This window comes from Perca fluviatilis, chromosome 10 (genome assembly GCF_010015445.1).
Source record: "Perca fluviatilis chromosome 10, GENO_Pfluv_1.0, whole genome shotgun sequence".
Lineage (NCBI taxonomy): Eukaryota > Metazoa > Chordata > Actinopteri > Perciformes > Percidae > Perca > Perca fluviatilis.
Window position 1 is genome coordinate 17,329,112 of NC_053121.1, and position 18,313 is coordinate 17,347,424.

At 40.4% G+C, this 18,313-nt stretch overlaps 3 protein-coding genes across 5 annotated transcripts; 2 read left to right on the forward strand and 1 right to left on the reverse strand.

Moving 5' to 3' along the window:
• Nucleotides 1–723: 723 nt before the first annotated feature.
• On the forward strand, nucleotides 724–6,794 carry si:ch211-153b23.7. 2 transcript variants are annotated; one of them, XM_039812541.1, is made up of 7 exons: nucleotides 724–984; nucleotides 4,115–4,265; nucleotides 4,791–4,934; nucleotides 5,080–5,208; nucleotides 5,289–5,525; nucleotides 5,755–5,883; nucleotides 6,334–6,794. In XM_039812541.1, the coding sequence occupies exons 1-7, from the start codon at nucleotides 842–844 to the stop codon at nucleotides 6,559–6,561; spliced, it is 1,161 nt and encodes a 386-aa protein (XP_039668475.1). In that variant the 5' UTR covers nucleotides 724–841; the 3' UTR covers nucleotides 6,562–6,794. The 2 variants fall into 2 exon arrangements, with proteins under 2 accessions (XP_039668475.1, XP_039668476.1); XM_039812542.1 differs by having other exon boundaries at nucleotides 725–984; nucleotides 5,758–5,883.
• Nucleotides 6,795–8,583: 1,789 nt separating this feature from the next.
• zgc:174917 (uncharacterized protein LOC565650 homolog) lies at nucleotides 8,584–10,778 on the forward strand. 2 transcript variants are annotated; one of them, XM_039813889.1, is made up of 7 exons: nucleotides 8,584–8,672; nucleotides 9,119–9,286; nucleotides 9,512–9,749; nucleotides 9,834–9,925; nucleotides 10,138–10,277; nucleotides 10,360–10,464; nucleotides 10,567–10,778. In XM_039813889.1, the coding sequence occupies exons 2-7, from the start codon at nucleotides 9,157–9,159 to the stop codon at nucleotides 10,651–10,653; spliced, it is 792 nt and encodes a 263-aa protein (XP_039669823.1). In that variant the 5' UTR covers nucleotides 8,584–8,672; nucleotides 9,119–9,156; the 3' UTR covers nucleotides 10,654–10,778. The 2 variants fall into 2 exon arrangements, with proteins under 2 accessions (XP_039669823.1, XP_039669824.1); XM_039813890.1 differs by having other exon boundaries at nucleotides 8,616–8,672; nucleotides 9,116–9,286.
• Nucleotides 10,779–13,029: 2,251 nt separating this feature from the next.
• On the reverse strand, nucleotides 13,030–14,848 carry LOC120566998 (glutamine amidotransferase-like class 1 domain-containing protein 3A, mitochondrial). Its single transcript, XM_039813765.1, has 5 exons — nucleotides 14,740–14,848; nucleotides 14,223–14,335; nucleotides 13,796–13,967; nucleotides 13,470–13,671; nucleotides 13,030–13,366 (listed from the first exon to the last, which is right to left on the reverse strand). The coding sequence occupies exons 2-5, from the start codon at nucleotides 14,328–14,330 to the stop codon at nucleotides 13,174–13,176; spliced, it is 675 nt and encodes a 224-aa protein (XP_039669699.1). The 5' UTR covers nucleotides 14,331–14,335; nucleotides 14,740–14,848; the 3' UTR covers nucleotides 13,030–13,173.
• Nucleotides 14,849–18,313: the final 3,465 nt, after the last annotated feature.

An 18,313-nucleotide genomic window follows, 5' to 3' on the forward strand; every position in this document is an offset into this window, starting at 1 on the left:
CGCGGTACATATTTCAAATGGCCTCGAATCTCTTGGACTCCGTTGGAGTTTTTGGAGGAGAACGTGTAGCAAACGAGGTTGGCAAATTAATTTCCTTAGTGTTAATAAAAGACAGCTTAGCCTGACTAAGAGGAACATAATTACAAAATCCTTTAATTTACTCGATTGTCCCTTGGATGAACATGTGATTTCCTAATTAACCTGCTGCAGCCCACTTCTCTCAATCCCAGTAATGAGCAGACTGGTGAATGCAATTAGCCTGACCCTATCATTATTTGTCATGAATAAATGTATGTGTTACCATTATTATCAATTACATGTTCTGCAATTATGCATATCTATTCTGCTCCCCCGCTATTAGCTCTTTCCTGAATTGCTCATTTAAAAACACAAGACAAACAGGCAGCAGTCTCCTAACACACAGGCACAAGCATAAATACACAACACACACACACACACAAACACACAAACTTCCCCTCCCCGAGTGGAGTTTCCTATTCTCCGAATGCTGTCAAAACAACATGTCAACTGTGTAAACATTTTGAATAATGTACAATCAGAGAACAACAAGTACAATACATTTAACCACAGTGGGACAGGCCCTCTTTAACATAGGCCTAAAGCTGCAACAGTTGTCAGTGTCACTTCCTATTCTCATACATTTGCATCATGTGGCTCTTGGTCTCGGCTACTTCCTCTTTTGCTACGTATCAATTCTGACGACACTATTTACTTTCCACCACGTCGTCAGCAGAGAAACATCACCCCGTGTGTAGGCAGCGTTTTAATTTTCTCTCAAGACTTCAGAAGAAGTTTAGAAGTTTTAAAGATTTGATCGATTATGGATGGAGATGTACTGTCTTTGTCGTCTTCCTCATCATTATCATCCTCAGCAGTGGCAGGAACGCAGAAAGATATTTCACCAAAGAGCGACAGCAGCCTCCCTCAGAGCCAACAACATCACAAATCAACTGAAGAATTATGGTATGTGTGTTTCGCAATTTTTCATACAGGGGTGGACACAAAAACAGGAACATATTATAGTATAATCTGTAACAATTCAATAAAACAACTCCACAATCTTAGATAATAGCATAAAGTTAAATCAACACCTCTGACTGTCAACAAATGTTTAACAGTATAGAGAAAGTAATATAAGATATGTATTTATTATAGTATGTATTATATTGTACAAGGATTTCTGTAATCGTCCCACGATTTTACCAAACTTCCTTAAATATACAGTTTGAGACTTATTGAGCCAAAGTGATGGATTGGAATAGATACTCGGACCATTATCTGTAATGTATTAAATTCTAGAGACTGTTTGAAATCCACAGTATGGATAAATTATATTTCTTATCACGTTTTTTAGAGATAGTTAAATTAAGTTCAATGAGAGGAGGAATAAAGAGTGACTGCGGAGTTTCCCATGAGGTCATAAAGATTTAAGTTTATTATTTCACAACACTCCATCATGTTGTAAAAAATGCTACCAAAATGAATTATATAACGCCACCTGGAATTGCTTTTGTATATTATGGTTCTTTTATATGTGACTAATAGTCGGGGTTCTTAATGTGGGAACACTTGGTAAATACCGTGACCACTCAACCTACACAAATGATTAGTCTGCCTTAAAATAACCATGTTGAAACAGTGAAACTGCACACTTCTCTCCTCTGAAAGGGGATCCAACTTTGGCCAGTGACCAGTTACACACAGAGACATATCTAGAGAGATATTTGTCAAGGTTGCCACCAAGACATTATCTCTCTCTTTATCATGACAGTGAGTTACCATATTGCTGCTGGAAGCAGTGGCATTTTGGTGTCCTTCCAAGGCTGCATACGATTGAAAACTTTGTGTAACTGGGTCAGACAGTGTACAGTGTATCGGCTGTCAGAGAAGCCGAAAGAGGAGAAGGCTCTGGATCAGAGAGACATGGAGCATGGTGTGGTCCCAATAGGTTGGCTGAATACACAGGGCTGACTTGCCAAGACATGATATCGGACATCGGTATGTTAGCATTTTGTGCTCATACTAGGCTTCAATTCATTTTACGCTTCCCAAACTGCAGAACTGTTTGTTCTGTGTGCATAATTCACCCATCAGTGGCCATAAACAGCCTTCACTAAAACTCTTTCCTGCCTTGTTATTGAACTTGATGACAGGTGGTACAGAGTACAGATTTGGACAAATATTTTGACTCTGGGTAAACTTTCCTTTCATATAATAACCCTTTTTGATTATCTGATGAAACTATGTAGGTTTCACACAAACTTCAATGTATCTTTTGAAAATATCTATGTATTTTGTGAAGAATATGACCTTGCTCTAGGATATCTTTCTAGAAAGAATCATCGTTTCAGGAAATAAGAAAAATCCCCTTGTTCTGAGCTTGATAACAACGCATTGTTAACATTATCCAGGGGCTTTTAGAAGTTCTCAAAGAAGGTTCAACATTTGGGGAAATACGCTTCTTACCAAGAGTTATATTTAATTTCATATAATTTATTTGTTTATTTGACAGGGACAGTGGTCATTAATCAACAGCAAAGTTAATAGTAACTGTAAATGAGCCAGAGTTAGCTCAGTAGGCCAATTTTCATCTGTTGTCCTTGTTTTAAAATGGCAATCTAAAAAAAATATAGAAGATTGATGCAACTCTCATGTCTGTAAATACAAAATATAAAGCTGCAGCCAGTTAGCTAAAGTCTAGAATCTGGGGGAAGCTGGAAAAGCTAGCCTGAGTCCGTCCAAAGGTAACAAAATCCACCTACCAGCACCTCAGTTGAACTCAAGGATGAGCTGATTATGGATTTGGAGGTCAAACGGCAGGGTCACTGTAACCTCACAAAACGCATTTTTGGTTATAACTCAAGAATTCCTACGCTTATTATGACAACATTTAAACAATGTCTAATAGGATAAAATTATGAAGTGATGTCATTTTATATCCAGAAGGTCAATTATTTTATTTTTTATTATTTTTATTGTATATTTATTATTTTGTTTGGTGGAGGCATTCTTTTGAAAGAGTCAGTTCAGCTAGCCCCTCTGTTTCTGTCTATATGATAAGCTAAGCTGGTATAAATCTTTTCATTTAGCTTTCAGCAAAAAAGAAAGTATGCATAGTTCCCAAAATATAGAAATTTTACTTTAAGCTTGAAGGCAAATCATTTTCTAATCTCATATTCCCATCATCAAACACTGGCCTATGTGTATTGAAAACTGTTAATCCTGACAATACAACGTTTTCATACAAAATCAGTATCTTGAATATATAACTTGAAAAAATTAGCTCCTTATATATTATTTTGGCAATAAATAGACCTGCATCTTCTCATTTGTACTGCCTTGAATACAACTCTCTAAAATTGTGTAACACCGGTTTTCACATTGCAGGACACTGTACGTAAGTGGATAAAAGCGTGTGTTTGCGAGGGAGTTTAGCCTTAAGGGGGATGAGAGGTGATCGCAGCTTGTGATTCTTTGTAGTACTCAGCTCTCTAAGGTTACAGCAGTCATACAGTATGTTTGTGTGAAGAAGGCCTGGGGGCTGCATGCAGGGTTGTATGTTTTTCCATGAGCAGATTCCCCAAGGCTTTAGCTCTCTGCTGCCTCCCTGTCAGCTATTTTTTTTAGTTTCCAGAGGCTATCGATATGCAAACACATCTAATGTTGATTGGCTAGGACTCTAGATGCAGAGAAATGCACCACTGTGTGTGTGTGTGTGTGTGTGTGTGTGTGTGTGTGTGTGTGTGTGTGTGTGTGTGTGTGTGTGTGTGTGTGTGTGTGTGTGTGTGTGTGTGTGTGTGTGTGTGTCTGAGGTGCATATTGTGACTGTGCATGCATGCATGTGTGTGCGTGGGTGTGCATAATAGCTCCGATTCAATTCTCTGTAAGTGCACTCTAAGCAAGTGGGTGTTCAAAAGTACTCTGACGTTCTTTTGTGTGCACGTGTTTGCTTATTAATGGAAATCCTCTGCTAATGTTCTTCATCATGACTTTATTTATGGCATATATTCTCTGTATCTGTGTGTGTGTGTGTGTGTGTGTGTGTGTGTGTGTGTGTGTGTGTGTGTGTGTGTGTGTGTGTGTGTGTGTGCAGGACAGAGGATGTGAGTCCCATGGGTGGCAGGCTGCTGTCCACTGAGGAGCAGGTCACTCTGATCACTGAGAGTATGACTGTCACCTCCACTGACCAGGAGAAACTGCTGCTGCTCAACAAGAACACTGAGCTCCGCAGAGTCAACAAAGAGGTACAACGTCACCTTTATCTGGTGCAGATTCTCTACAGGTCCACATTTGTATTGCTGATGTTGGCAATTACATCTAGTTCTCTCTGAAAACCAGAGGACTGTGGGCGTTGTCTGAAAACTGCTGCTAAAGAATCATCATTAAAGTTATACAACCTTTGCTTCTGGATTTTAATTAGCTGCTGCTTAATAAAAAGAGAAAGAGACAGAGGGAAAATTATTCTCTCAACTGATGTAAACTCTAATGTATTTAGAGAGCGTGCAAGTATTGTGTGAAGAGTGTAGTGTCTCACCTCACTGACCTAAATCCACATTCTGATGCCCATGCTGTTGCGAGGAAAGACTGAGAATGACAACAGTAATGATGGAACGAATAATGCTAATCAGTGGCTGCAGGGGAGGCCATGGCACTGATGATTATGTGATGATGAGGATGATGATGATGATAATGATGATGATGATGATGATGATGATGATGATGATGATGATGATGATGATGACGATGATGATGATGGTGATGTGTCACAGCTGATGAAGCTGAATGAGGACTGGGACCAGGTGTACCGCAGTGCCACGTTGGGTCTCCAGCACAGACTGGAGACATTGGAGCTGGAGAACACTGCCATCAAACAGCTCAACAACAGACTGCTGCTCAAAGTCGAGCACCAGCAGGTAAACACACAACAACACTGTGTAGATACAGCATATGGGGGAATTACTAAACGGTGGGTGGGTTTTGGTGTAGGAGGTATAGATGGTAGAAGATAATAGATGTGGTTTACATGTGTGAGGTTTAGTGCTGTGTTTGGGGTTGCAGAGTGCAAAGGAGTACTATGAGCAGGCGTTGATGCAAGAGCTGAAGAAGAACCAGGAGCTGCATGAATACATCAGAGTGGTGGAAAGCAGAATGCACCACCCAGACAGAGACTGCACACCTGCCAAACAGGTATTATACCTGTCAGTGGGATATGCTCTGATATATGACTTGAGCATGCTTAATCAATTTGTCTTATGTCTTTATTAAAGGGCAGCTTCAGTGCTGTGATACGCGGCCCTGTGTCGAGCCCCACCACTAATACGCCAGTAGGTGCCAACCTGTCATCTAGTCACGTCTCTGGATACAACCCCTCATCCTCCTTGTTCCCAGATTCTTCCAGCCAAGAGGCAGGGCTGAAGGGAAAAAGCCCGAGAAGTAGTACCCCACTGGGAGCACTGAGAGAAGTACAGGATCTAAAAGAACAGCTGGAGGCGCTGCAATGTCAGGTGAGATGCTCTCTTCAGCAATTCGTCAAAAACATTTTACCATTTCTGATGTGATGAGAGCAGAACTGATGTCAACTCGCTGTTGCCAGGGAAAGATTTGGTTAATGCGTAAAACTTGAATTAGATGGTGAACTGCACCACCAAGTGGTGGCTCTGTGCTGTTCTGAAATTAGCTCACAGTGAAATAAGAAGTATCTGCAGATCACAAGATATTGATGTCTTGTGTTAGCAGACCCAGATTTATGAAGCCGAATATCAGACAGAGCACAACGACCACAAACACACACTGCAGGAGAACCGGAGGCTAAGGAAGAAGAGGGAGGAGACACGCCAACAGGTGGCACTACTGCAAGAGCAGGTAGTGTTTTGGATTGTCTGTGCACATACTGTACACAAAAATGCACACTCTGTCAAAATCACACACTCACACAGACAGACATACACATGCACATTCACACTTAAACATATAGTATCTGTGGTATAATCTTGACCCAAAACCAACAAAAAAAGTGTGTGCTTAGGCAACTAATAATTCATGCATTACTGCATTTTTTGTTTTGTTTATCACATCAAATGCTGGATTGGAGAATATAAGTTAAATATGGTGAAATATGTGAGTGTCTGGCCTTATTTAAATAAACAAAGATATTTGCACAGCTCCACATCTCCTCCAAGGGTTTACAGTAAAATAACCTGTTTTGACAAAATATGTTATGAATCCACTTTGAGCTGCTCCTTGCATTTCTTAAAGATGTGTCACTGGAATCTCATGTTTTCTTTTCTGATTTTACTGCCTGTGGTTCTACAGCTCAAGGTGTATGAGGATGACTTCCGTCGGGAGAGGTCTGACAAACAGATGCTGCAGCGGCTGTTGTTGAAGAAAACGCCTCAAAACAAGGACCCTGTGCTTATTCACCGCTGCAATAATGAGCAGCAGCCAGCAGGTGGAGACAAGAGAACACAAAGTGGAGAGAAAAGAAAACAGCACCACCCACTCTGCCCCAAACACCCAAACAGGGACAAAGAGTCAGACTGAGGGTCGGCGAAAAAAAACAAGATCAAACACAGTAAATTAAGTTCCAAATGTATAACTTTCAACCCTGTAACATTTTCTCCTTCCATTTTTAGTTGTCCTTGACACTGACTGACATAACTTTTACTTGATTAATGAATGCTAATGTTAATGGAAATAATCCAACATGAGCAAATCTGCAGTCAAATGCATTGTTTGCCCTGTTAGGCTTCATAATAAAGAAAGGTTAGTTTGTAGATTATAATAGTCTACCGTGTTTTTCTGTGTATTACTTATCATAACAGAAATAGATGCCATGTTTGGTATCTGTATATTTAATATATCTAATATATCTCCTTCTAATATATCTATTTCCAATAAATGCTTAGTTAATGCTTACTTTGTATTACTATCAAAGACATTAAACTATTAAGACAAAATGATAAAATAAATAATAACTGATATAGTCTAAGCGTGCTGGTGGTTTGTTACCTGCTTCAATGTCTTTGCATCAGAGGAGGCTACCCAGCCTCTATGTAAACATTGTTTATTTATTTATTATTTATATGGTGCATTATTTTGAAGTCTGTGACATGATTTCCTCTCAAATGTCTGAGCTCATTAAAACAGCCACAACCACACAATAAAAGTCAATGACTCCAGAAAGTCAAACAAGGAAGCTGAATTTGGGTGGGTATCGCCCACAACAGCTGTTAAGGAGCAGCCGGTCTCCTCTGCAGTGCGATGCTGAGTTAATGTTTGCTCCGACACTAAAGGAAGCTGAACGGTTTCCTGATCACTGGTCAACATCTGAACCGAAACTACTGACACATATCATTACACAACAGAGGTGGCTGCTGGGCAATCAGGGTTTTCCTCTAAGCAATATGTTCTTAGCAATCTTTGGAAGGTTCCTGTCAATCATTCATTAACTTGCCTTTTGTATATATACACAACATGAAGGGAATTTTGTGAAATAATCTATTACTTTTTTTTAATTTGTGTTCATTTAGTCATTGCTTTATTGATCAAATGCACAAACCATACAATACAATACAACTTTATTGTCAGTTCACACCGAAATTAATTTTGCGTTCGCGAGCAGCTCCACTCAAAAGAAGAAATAAAAAGAAAAATACATAGAGCTAGACAACAATTACACGTAGTACAAAGATAAAGACATATCAACAGCCATGGCAGAGAAACATGTTTCATGATAGCCTCGGATCCAGATCTTAATTGGCAGCACACTGATTTAGGTTTAGCAACAGGATAGACTGATGTATAAAAGAGTTCTTAAGTCTGTTGTATCTAAACAAAGGGACTCTAAATCTCCTAGAAGGCAAAAGTTGATATTCATAATTTAAAACATGCATGGCCACGCAGGAAAATGAAGTTGACAACTTGTTTGTATGTTGTTAAGTATTTTCCTCCTTCCCTTATATATCAAACAAGTGCCTAGTAAATAAGTAAGGGACTGCATGAAAAGTATTGGGGGAAGGGGGTCAGAAACAGTAGGACTCTGTAATATAACAATACAATATGTCATGTCCTGTGATCAGTCATCGGTTCTTTTTACTTTCTGAGTTCCTGACAAGGAAGAGAAAAGTTGACTATAAGGTTGTGATTATTGGGAAAGTTAATCTGAGGAAGGTCTTGTGAACTAAAGATGTTTTGGTCAGATCTGTCTGGTCTAATTTCAAAGTGAAAAACTGCTCCAAAAATAGCCTTTTGTCCTATAAATCATTTAGTAACTGTTTCCTGATGGAAAAACATGACGTTCGTCTTTTGAATGGAGAAAAGCCAACCTGGCACGTAGCTCCTAAAAAAGGCAAGGTTTAATGTTACTTTTGTCAGTCAATGTCTTTGAATGCCCCACCACACCTGGATTGCACAATGCAAAGGCAGTGTGAGTCACAGAGTCATGAATGTTCCCTTTAAATTATTTTTCAGTGTCATGGGTTTTCTTGTAAGACTACGTGATGTTATTTTAGGATATGTATAAGATGCTGAGAAAAGAGGTGGAGTTTCCTGAAGGTTCACTGTGCAATATATAATCGTTGCCTCAGAGGAGATTGTTACTATCCAGAGCCCGGACTCACAGAGAGAGAAGAAGAAGTCTGAGCAGCAGACAGGTATGGAGACAATGTAATACTGCAAAAGTTAGATATAATACTGACAGGTGTAGCTCCTACTGTATATTTAAAGCATATATCAGCTTTTGCCTTTTCCACTATGCTGAGTGTATTGGTCTTTTCCTGACCTGTTTTAGTCAACAGCTCTTACATGTTCACAAAGAGACTCTTAACATGGAGACACAGTTTACGCAGGGTCTGAGGTGTAGCCGCTGGGGTTATATTGGTCTTGGAGGAACAAGGTGGTGCTTAGTGCGACCCAACTAATGTGGTTAAATGTTTTTCCCATCAGGCCAGCTGGGCAAGGCATGCGTTCTGTTTATGTCAGCATAAACTAAAATTCAACTTCTCTTAAAAATGGATTAATGGAAAACTATTTAAACTTAAGCTTTTCTATTTGTTATTTCCCCCTAACCTCCACCTCCACCACAACATTTCGGAAGCAGAAGGCTTGAGGGATCAACAGTGAAACTTTCTACCAAAGATGACTACATCCATGGCTGAACAGCAAGAGATCTACAACCAGCAGGGCTTCCTCTCCGCGCTGCCTGTGTTGAATGACACTGAGCTGAAGGAAGCCAGACGTGCCTTTTCTGAGCTGGAGAAAGAATTAGGTAAGTAGCACTTGAAGATGAAGGAGGGAAGGGATGAAAAAGAACACAAGTGTGTACAGTATAGACTGTGAGTCTTATTTTTCTGTACATTTTTGTAATCCTCAAAATTGACGTTTCTTGACATTTCTTGTTCAAAGTGTGTACGTTGTTTGTTGTTCCACATAACACTTCATTAAATAGGAAAATGTATGGAGTTGTGAATGGGTATATTCCGTATGTTTCCAGGTGAAGACTACACCCAGTACAGCCTCCACAATGTTCATATTCAGTATCCATGGGTGAAGGGTCTGACCAAACACCCTCAAATCCTAAAAGTGGTCAAAGCCATCCTGGGAGCTGACGTGATCTTGCTGGACTCCCGCTTCATCTGTAAATACCCAACAGTCAAACCTGACATCCAGGGGAATAATGAAGGAGAACCCAAAACTGAACTTCCATATGTGGCCTGGCATCAGGATATGAGGTAGATCCACGTTCTGAAAAAAACACTAATAGGTTTTGTTTTGCTTCGTTTTGTTTTGCCTCACTGTAATTGTTTGGTTCACAGGTATTGGGGTATTGCTGGTGGCCCTGTTCTCTCTGTGTGGCTCGCTTTGGATGACTCAGTGCAAGAGAATGGTGCCCTTCAGGTCATACCAGGTACCTTTGTTACTCATTTCTGCTTCTCTTACAAGTTTATGCCTTTAGCTGCTGTCCTGGTTGGACTTAGCTAAAAAAAAAAAAAAAAGCAGCTTAAATGCTTTTCTTGACCCCCACCAAAGACTTTAAAACAGGTCTGTGATTTATATCAGTGTTGAATAAAAGTATCAACAACCTGACACAGTTGATCTTTTTATCTTTGTGCCCTGTAGGTAGCCACCTCGCTGGCATGTTGCCCCATCGCCAAGCCACCCGCTCTGGAAACATGCTGTCAGTCAATCAGGAGATCCCAGACGAGCTAGTTCAGGCTGGTGAAGCTATGTTATGCCCTCTGTTAGCTGGGCAGATGTCTGTGAGTTTATTTCTTGTTTGTCAAAGATGACAATGTTATGAAAAGGTTTGAGTACAATACAAGGGGAATTATTTGTTTTTAGATTCATGATGGCCTCCTCGTCCATGCCAGTGAGCCCAACAGGTCCCAGAGGAGGCGCTGTGGGTTTGTGATCCGTTATATTCCCACCTGTGCATATCCCATACAGGTGAGACAAACATTAATATAGATCCATAGCTTTATTCCATGCAGATTGTAATTACAAAGACTCACACTGTGTATTGATCCTGATTCTTTTTGGTGCCGTTAGGATCCTGATCGTCCCAGGAAATTTGCTGCGACAGAGCTGGTTTGTGGAACGGATCAGTTCAATCATTTCTCCAACACAACCAAATGAATACTTCCTTAAAATTCTTTCTACTTGCAAGAACATGTATTTAAAGGTGCTCTAAGCGATGTTGGGTGACGTTACTTCCTGTTGACGTTCAAAGTATTTTCAAACAAAACACAGACTAGCTCGCTCCTCCCTCCTCCTCATCCCGTTCCCTCCCTTCTGTGCTTCAGCGCACTAACCCCCCCCCCCCACTCCCAAATCCTTCTTGTCCGTTATTGGCTGAACACTGGAACACGTTTGTGTATGTTTGCACGGTCTTTGTTTTTGTTGGTGTGTGTGTGGACCCTAGGCTGTCTACAGAGACTGCGTTTTTTTACAGTGTGATTAGGGGACCGGCAGCATGCGGATAGTGAGGAGATGTTTGCTGTATGTGACAAAACATTTTGTAGCCTAAAAAATGCGTAACATCGCTTAGAGCACCTTTAATATATATTATTTAAATGTCTCAACCGTGACTAGTCAATTAATAAAATATTGTTTTAATGATCAGAATGTGTAGACATTGTATTGTGCCATATAAAGTATACTGTACATTTAACTGGACTGTTTTAAACTGCTTTAAAATAAACAAATAAAAAATCATTAAAGACATGATGACACTGGTCAGTCAGTGATTCTTCAACCCAGTTCACTTGAATTCTGCAAATATTGAAAACATCTTTACTAAAGGTAAATCAATGAAGTACTGACATGATCCAATAGTGGAGGTATATTTTTTGTAATTAGGATTTGGTGAAAAATCCCCTAAATTCAACACTTCAGACATTTAGGCACAACTTGTTTTAGGGTTAAATCTATAAAATAATCTGACTGGACTCAATAAATGTGTTATTTCTTAGCCAAAGCAATGTTCCACTTTGTTTTTCTTTGTTGCACAAACGTGTAGCACAGTGACATTCAGAATACTTACAGTGCTAAGCATAAGCAAATACACCCATGCTAAAGTTGACTAAAAAAGAGGAATAAAAAAATCATCTTTTGGAAATTGATCTTAATGCCTTAATTAAAAAAAATGATGAAAAATCCAACCTTTAAGGACACCAATTTCTTTGTGATTAAATAATGTATCATAAATACATAAATGTTCTTCCTTAAAATACAGGGGGCATAAGTTAGTACACCCCTATGTTAAATTCCTATAGAGGCAGGCAGATTTTTATTTTTAAAGGCCAGTTATTTCATGGATCCAGGATACTATGCATTCTGATAAAGTTCCCTTGGCCTTTGGAATTAAAATAGCCCCCCCCCCCCACATCATCACATACCCTTCACCATACCTAGAGATTGGCATGGGGTACTTTCCATAACATCATCTCTCAATGCAAATCAAACCAGCTATTAGGCTAACTGAAATAAAACCATGCCAATCTCTAGATATGGTGAAGGGTATGTGATGATGTAGGGCTATTTTAATTCCAAAGAACATTTATCTATTTACAATACATTACTCATTCACAAAGAAAATTGGTGTCCATAAAGGTTGGATTTTTCCTCATTTTTTTAATTAAGGCATTAAGATTAATTTCCAAAAGATGATTTTTTTAATCCTCTTTTTAGTCAACTTTAGCATGGGTGTATTCACTTATGCTTAGCACTGTACTTATTTTAACAACTTAAAAAAATAAGTTTTCCTGTTCTGGAGTTAGTAGTTAATAGTTAGTTATTGATTCTTGTGGAGTCTACTTCATACAAGAAGATTTCAGGAATAAGGAGTAAATATTTTAACAAAAGTACGTACACCAGCACATAGTAACAACGGACAATAGTAGGCTACACTCTTGGGCCTGTTCAGCGAGGCCTTTTGTTGAAGGCGGTTATGGCTTTCCCCAAAGCCAGCCCTTCTGCACCTCAGTGCTGTATACCTACACCCGGTGGGCAGTAAGTAAGGTGATCGTTGAGTGGGTGCTGTCTTCGTCCTGTTGAGGTTGCAATGCATTCAATGGACTTGTTGTTTAGTGCTGCAAGGTTGGGTGTGGGGAGACCAATTGTCCTATAATTACCATTTCAATGATTTTGGATTTGTTGGTATTATTTAAACCTCACTAACAAACAAAAGGAAAACAATTGCCAAAGTCATATATATAAATCATCTAAACATTAAGTCATGTAAGGGTAAATGTTTATTGCCCCTTCTCATGCAGCTCCATGCTGGTCCTGATCGGCTAACATAGAGGTAAAAGCCACATGGATCTCTAACGGGACAAGGTCTTGAAACTTGGCCTAAGAATCATCTGCCCTGTCACTCAGTATCTTCCATATTAGGTACAAACACAATATACAGTATCTATGAGTATATGATAAGCTTATCCCACAGTTCTTATGTTTTTTTGTGATTTTCATTGTTTTATTTTAATAGAGAAAAAAATGCAAATTTGTTGGGTAACTTTTATTGAATTTCTCAAAACACATTGACATATTAACATCAGATACAGTACATGCCATAACTTGCTATGCTTGTCAAGAAAATCCCAATTGGTTTTAAAGTAAATACATAAAAACATCCAGAATGTAATTAGAGACTTCTTAAGCCAGTTTCAGTGTCTCTTTAACCATGACTCCTATTCCATCAAAAACACTGTGAAAGGGAGCATTGCACATGAATGCACTGGTGGTGACCAGCTTATTTTTGACATCAACGTGTGCTTTCTCCACATCCGTGTTGACGTGTTTGCAGCCCATCTCCTTCACAGCGCCTGCTGTCTGGGCATTCGGCCACCTAAAGACAAAAAGAGAAGGTTATTGATGTTAGAAGTTAGAATTGTAGATTGAATTTCTTTTATATCCATAGACATCTGATGATGAGAAACCATTTTACACACTTTTCACACTCTTTGTCCTGTCCCACAGTGAGCTCACAGCCAGGCAGGATTTTGGCAGCGAGGATGGGGGAGATGCAGCACATGCCCAGTGGCTTTCCGGCTTTGTGGAAAGCCTTGATGAGCTTCTCTAAATGTGGCTGGATGGTGCAGTCCTTATTCTTCACTGCCCAGTCACTCAGGTTCTTCGCCACACCAAAGCCCCCTGAATGAGAGCACACAGGATTTGTTCAGAATATTATAAAAGTGGAGGTGAAAAAGGTGAAAGAGAGCAATATAAAATATTTGACTCTGTGGCATTTATTACGTAATGGCTGGGTCAGACTAACCTGGGATAATGAGGGCATCAAATGCTGAAACATCTAAATTGGCCAGATCAGTCACGTCACCCCTTGCAATGCGAGCACTTTCCTGCAGGATGTTTCTTTTCTCCTCAGTAGGTTTCCCCTCACAGTGATTTACAACATGCATCTGATCTGCATTCGGAGCAAACATCTGCACCTGAAATGAAGCATGTAAAACTTAGTCTACGTAGCTAAGGACTTTGGGATATTTTCAGAGTTGTTATTAAGACCATCTGCATCTTAGTTGGTCTGCTTTATGACAATGCTCTTGTGTTGCAAAATTAATGGACAGAAACATAGACATGAAAGCTGAAAGTACCTCTAAATTGGAATGGATCCAGTAGTTTGACATTAAATAACAGGTGAATACACTATAATAAGTTAACTTGTCTTCTTTTCTTTCTGCCCTTACTTTTGCTCCAGCCCGACTCAGATGGACGAGGACAGCGGAGGCCTCGTGGATCTCTGTGCCGTCATAGACTCCACAGCCTGAGAGAATAACTGCAACACGCTTTGCCATGGTTCCTATAAAACACACACATAAAGCACATACATTTATCTAAAGTGTGTATCCCTGAGCCACCTGTGTATCCCTGAGCCACCTGTTGTACAGAGCCAGGGGACAGAGGAGTCACAGGAGGGCTGCTGCTGCTAGGTAACACTGTTGATACCAGTAAAGACAAGTAACAGGAAGAGGTTTGAAGTCTGCTGTGCAAGACTCCACAGTAGAAATACACATATTGTAAAATTAGTATGTATCAGACAGTTTTTAAGCATTTCACAATTTCCCTCGTGAATTTTGCGGTGCTGCTTTGCATTTAATCATTATGGTCTAAAATCATCCTGTGTTTGTCCCTAAAATATTAAGAGAAAGCATTGGTTAATTAAGTCTAGATAGCAGAAGTGAAGACAGTGTAGATGGATCTTACCTTGAATACGTACAGTAGGTAGCCTAGCTGTGTGTGATCAGGCTGTTCAGCAGAGGTGTCCTGACTGAACTCTGAAGCAGGCTCTTTATAGTCTGTCTGCCTCTCTGTCTCCTCCCACAGCCTGCTGTCCAAAAGGCTGACATCACCCTCAGGTAACCAGGAAGTCTTTGGGGTTGTCATGATCAGCTTTCAAGATAAAATGCTGAATCATTCCTCTCAGGAACAGTTTTTCAATGAACAATAAAACTGATGTACCAAGGGAACATTTAAATGACATTTTGCTGGGTTATATATTTAATCTTCTGTGTTTGAGAATTGAGAAACATTCACCTTTAGCTAACTTTCCATACCTAACACATTTACATGGAATATTTGATAGATAAAGATGAATGTATCAGTCATAAATGAATTCATGATTAATTCATTTATTAATGATTATGCCACATACATTATGAGAAACTAGCAGGTGCATTAAGTATAATATGAATGTCAGTTTTATCCTTATTTGTATTTTATTAAGCACAGTTGGGAGAAAAGGATTAAATAGAAACATCAATTAATCAATCCATCAACATTTCTTTATATAGCACTTTACAGCAACCAGCAGGTATCCAAAGTGCTTCACATCAGAAACCAAGAATAAAACAACATATCATACAACAAAAATGAATGAAACATAGACACTTCTCAGTTAGCCATACTTTTAGGCAGAGACCTGATCTTGCTAACAAATAGGGGGAAGTCACATTTTCATTTTCATCAAAATGTAAAAAGAAATGACGTGGTACCTACGTTTTTTATTAATTACCAGCAGGTGCATCTAGATAGTGCTTTTTTTTCTTGCTTATAGGTTCTCTCCTGCTTTTGGTAATTAACTATGGCAGCTCACCTGAAAAAGACTTCATCCCCCATACTGCACTGGGGATTCTACTGCTGATCATTGCAGTCCTCTTAGCGTATGCAGGTTGGTTTTGATGAATGGTCATCACACGTTTCCTTTAACTCATTCATTTGTAGTATTGGTTGATTTGTATTTGGATGTAAAACTCTCAATCCTCTGCTCTGTTTCCTCTTTGTCTCTTAGGTATCTGTTGCAGTCTGTCCAACGCCCAGATGTTTTCCTCTCTGTGTCTGACTATATCTGCCCTGTGGTGTGGTTCAGGTCTGGTATACATCCTGGTGGGACAGGGGGTGCTGCAGCCCACAGAGCTGAGACCCTCTCTGGTCCCGGGCCTGGCAGCATTTGCCTTAGCCCTTCTCTTCATCGGCGGCGTAGTAGTCATAGTGAAAAAAGCAGTTCTAGCTCTCATAGCTATCGGCATTAGCTTAGCATGTGCCCATCAAATCGCCGGTTTGTCAGCTGCAGGTTTTGGTCAGTCTGCCACAGCTGCTACCTACTTTCTGGTCTGTCTTGTGGGTGTTTACTTTGGTTTTGGACGTCTGCTGTCCACCATCACTGATGGTAAAGTGGAGCCTCCAGGAACGGGCCTCGAGAGAAAAGCTGAGATGAAAACAGAGCAGAACCAGGGGTGTAGTGATGCGGTGTCAGCAGGTCTGGTGATGAACTTGCTGTCTGCCTCTGTGTTAGCCTGTCCCCTGTTAGGCGTGGTCCCCCAGCTCTCCGACGGTCACGTGCCTTGGCTGTGGACAGCTGGGGTCTTCCAGCTTGGCATGTTTGTCCTCTTCTACCGAGGCATGGACACACTAGCTGCCACTTTTTGCTCTGCTGAAACTTCCAGAGGGCTACAGCGCTCTCCTATCATTCTCCTATCATGGGCTACTCCAATGTCATTAGCTTCATGCTGTTTAACTGTTTAGTGACAGCTGCAGCAGTGTTTCTAAATGTCGCCTGGTTTGCTTACGCCCTCACCTTCCAGCTCATTCTTACTAGCTTCCTGCTCGATGCAGTAGGTGCACTGCCTTATGGTTATGACATAACAGTCACCATCATCATTGGTCTTGTCAGTTTTTATTGTTTCCTTGCACACATTTTCAACAGCACCTTCCAGTCCCCCTTAGGAAAACCTTTAGTGAAGCTAAAGTGAAGCCCGCAAGGCCACATCGGTCCAGCAGATTGCAGGTGAGAATCTGTTAAAGAGATCAATGTTGATTAAAAAAAAAAAACACAGTTGTTTACATGTTACATATTAGTTTTCCTTTTCTTTAATCTGCAGAAATCATGAAAAATGGTGGCATATGTGGAATGCCTACTGACACCGTCTATGTTCTGGTGGCAGCTTGCAACAGGCCCGAGGCAGTCGTCAAAGCTTACAAGTGAGTTTCCAGTGTGCCCTTATCTGCATTAATTTATTAATAAATAAATGTTCTTACAGGAACGCAGAAAGATAATTCACCAAAGAGCGACAGCAGCCTCCGTCAGAGCCAACAGGATCACAAATCAACTGAAGAATTATGGGTTATTTCAGGGTGAAGAAGCAGGCGCAGGACCGACCATGTCTCTGTGGATCTCCTCCATCAAGCAGCTGGAGCCAGTGCGACACCTGCTGAGCCCCCTGCTTTTGGACTTCATGGAGTTTTATTAAATACAACAGGCACTGGATTTTTTATTTTTTGCAGTATTTTCTTGGTTAGGTTGATGGAGTGTTATGTGACTGACCCTCCCAAGAGAACATTGCATCGACTGTGGTTGACTGCACTAAGATTGAAACAGGGCATATTGGTTTCTTCAGAGTGGGTCTCATTCATAAATCAAAGGTAATATTAATATCTCTTCTTGTTCTATTCATTCTAAATACTCAGTGTCAGTTCAGTGTATGCCTACACTAATACCTGCTGCTTTTGTTTGTTTGCTTTGAAGGTTCTTCAAATCTTCGAGGAGGTTCAGAAGCGATGCATACATGGGCAGACAAATCCACCTTTTGAATATGAACTGCAGCTGTCAATTCAATTAAATTCAATTCAATTTATTTATAGTATCAATTCATAACAAGGGTTATCTCAAGACACTTTACAGATAGAGTAGGTCTAGACCACACTCTATAATTTACAAAGACCCAACAATTCAAGTAATTCCCCCAAGAGCAAGCATTCAGTGCGACAGTGGCGAGGAAAAACTCCCTCTCAGGAAGAAACCTTGGACAGACCCAGGCTCTTGGTTGGAGTGTGATGAACAGTTGCAATAATAGTCACAATAAAGATAATGGATCTGTGACTAGAAATAGTAGTTGTAGTTCATGGCATAGCAGGGCACTGCAGGGTGTCACAGGACTTAGCAGGGTATAGCAGGACATCACAGGACGTAGTAGAGCTCTGCAGGGCATAGCAGGACGTAGCAGGGCGTAGTAGTATGCAGCAGGACGTAGCAGGGCACTGCAGAGCGTAGCAGGTGTAACAGGGCATAGCAGGGCGCGCAGCAGGACCACGGTGACAGGCTGCAACCATGATTTAGGGGCCACCCTAATCCAAGGAAACATGCTTGGCGAAAAAGAAAACACATGGACTCCGGGGAATAAGCTCCCCAGAGCTAGGTTAGTAACAAGCATTCCTGGAACATGGAAGCACACAGATGGAAAGAGAGAGGAGAGAGAAGCTCAGTGTGTCAAAGGAAGTCCCC

What these genes read in the sequence shown, in the direction of transcription:
- LOC120566998 (XM_039813765.1), bottom strand. Translation starts at nt 14,330, where the DNA reads ATGGCAAAGCGTGTTGCAGTTATTCTCTCAGGCTGTGGAGTCTATGAC. An exon ending in TGAGTCGGGCTGGAGCAAAA is followed by an intron (nt 13,968 to 14,222) that starts GTAAGGGCAGAA and finishes GCTTCATTTCAG; the next exon opens with GTGCAGATGTTTGCTCCGAA. An exon ending in TGATGCCCTCATTATCCCAG is followed by an intron (nt 13,672 to 13,795) that starts GTTAGTCTGACC and finishes GCTCTCATTCAG; the next exon opens with GGGGCTTTGGTGTGGCGAAG.
- zgc:174917 (XM_039813889.1), top strand. Translation starts at nt 9,157, where the DNA reads ATGACTACATCCATGGCTGAACAGCAAGAGATCTACAACCAGCAGGGC. An exon ending in TGAGCTGGAGAAAGAATTAG is followed by an intron (nt 9,287 to 9,511) that starts GTAAGTAGCACT and finishes GTATGTTTCCAG; the next exon opens with GTGAAGACTACACCCAGTAC. An exon ending in TGCCCTTCAGGTCATACCAG is followed by an intron (nt 9,926 to 10,137) that starts GTACCTTTGTTA and finishes TGTGCCCTGTAG; the next exon opens with GTAGCCACCTCGCTGGCATG.
- si:ch211-153b23.7 (XM_039812541.1), top strand. Translation starts at nt 842, where the DNA reads ATGGATGGAGATGTACTGTCTTTGTCGTCTTCCTCATCATTATCATCC. An exon ending in TCCGCAGAGTCAACAAAGAG is followed by an intron (nt 4,266 to 4,790) that starts GTACAACGTCAC and finishes GATGTGTCACAG; the next exon opens with CTGATGAAGCTGAATGAGGA. An exon ending in TGGCACTACTGCAAGAGCAG is followed by an intron (nt 5,884 to 6,333) that starts GTAGTGTTTTGG and finishes GTGGTTCTACAG; the next exon opens with CTCAAGGTGTATGAGGATGA.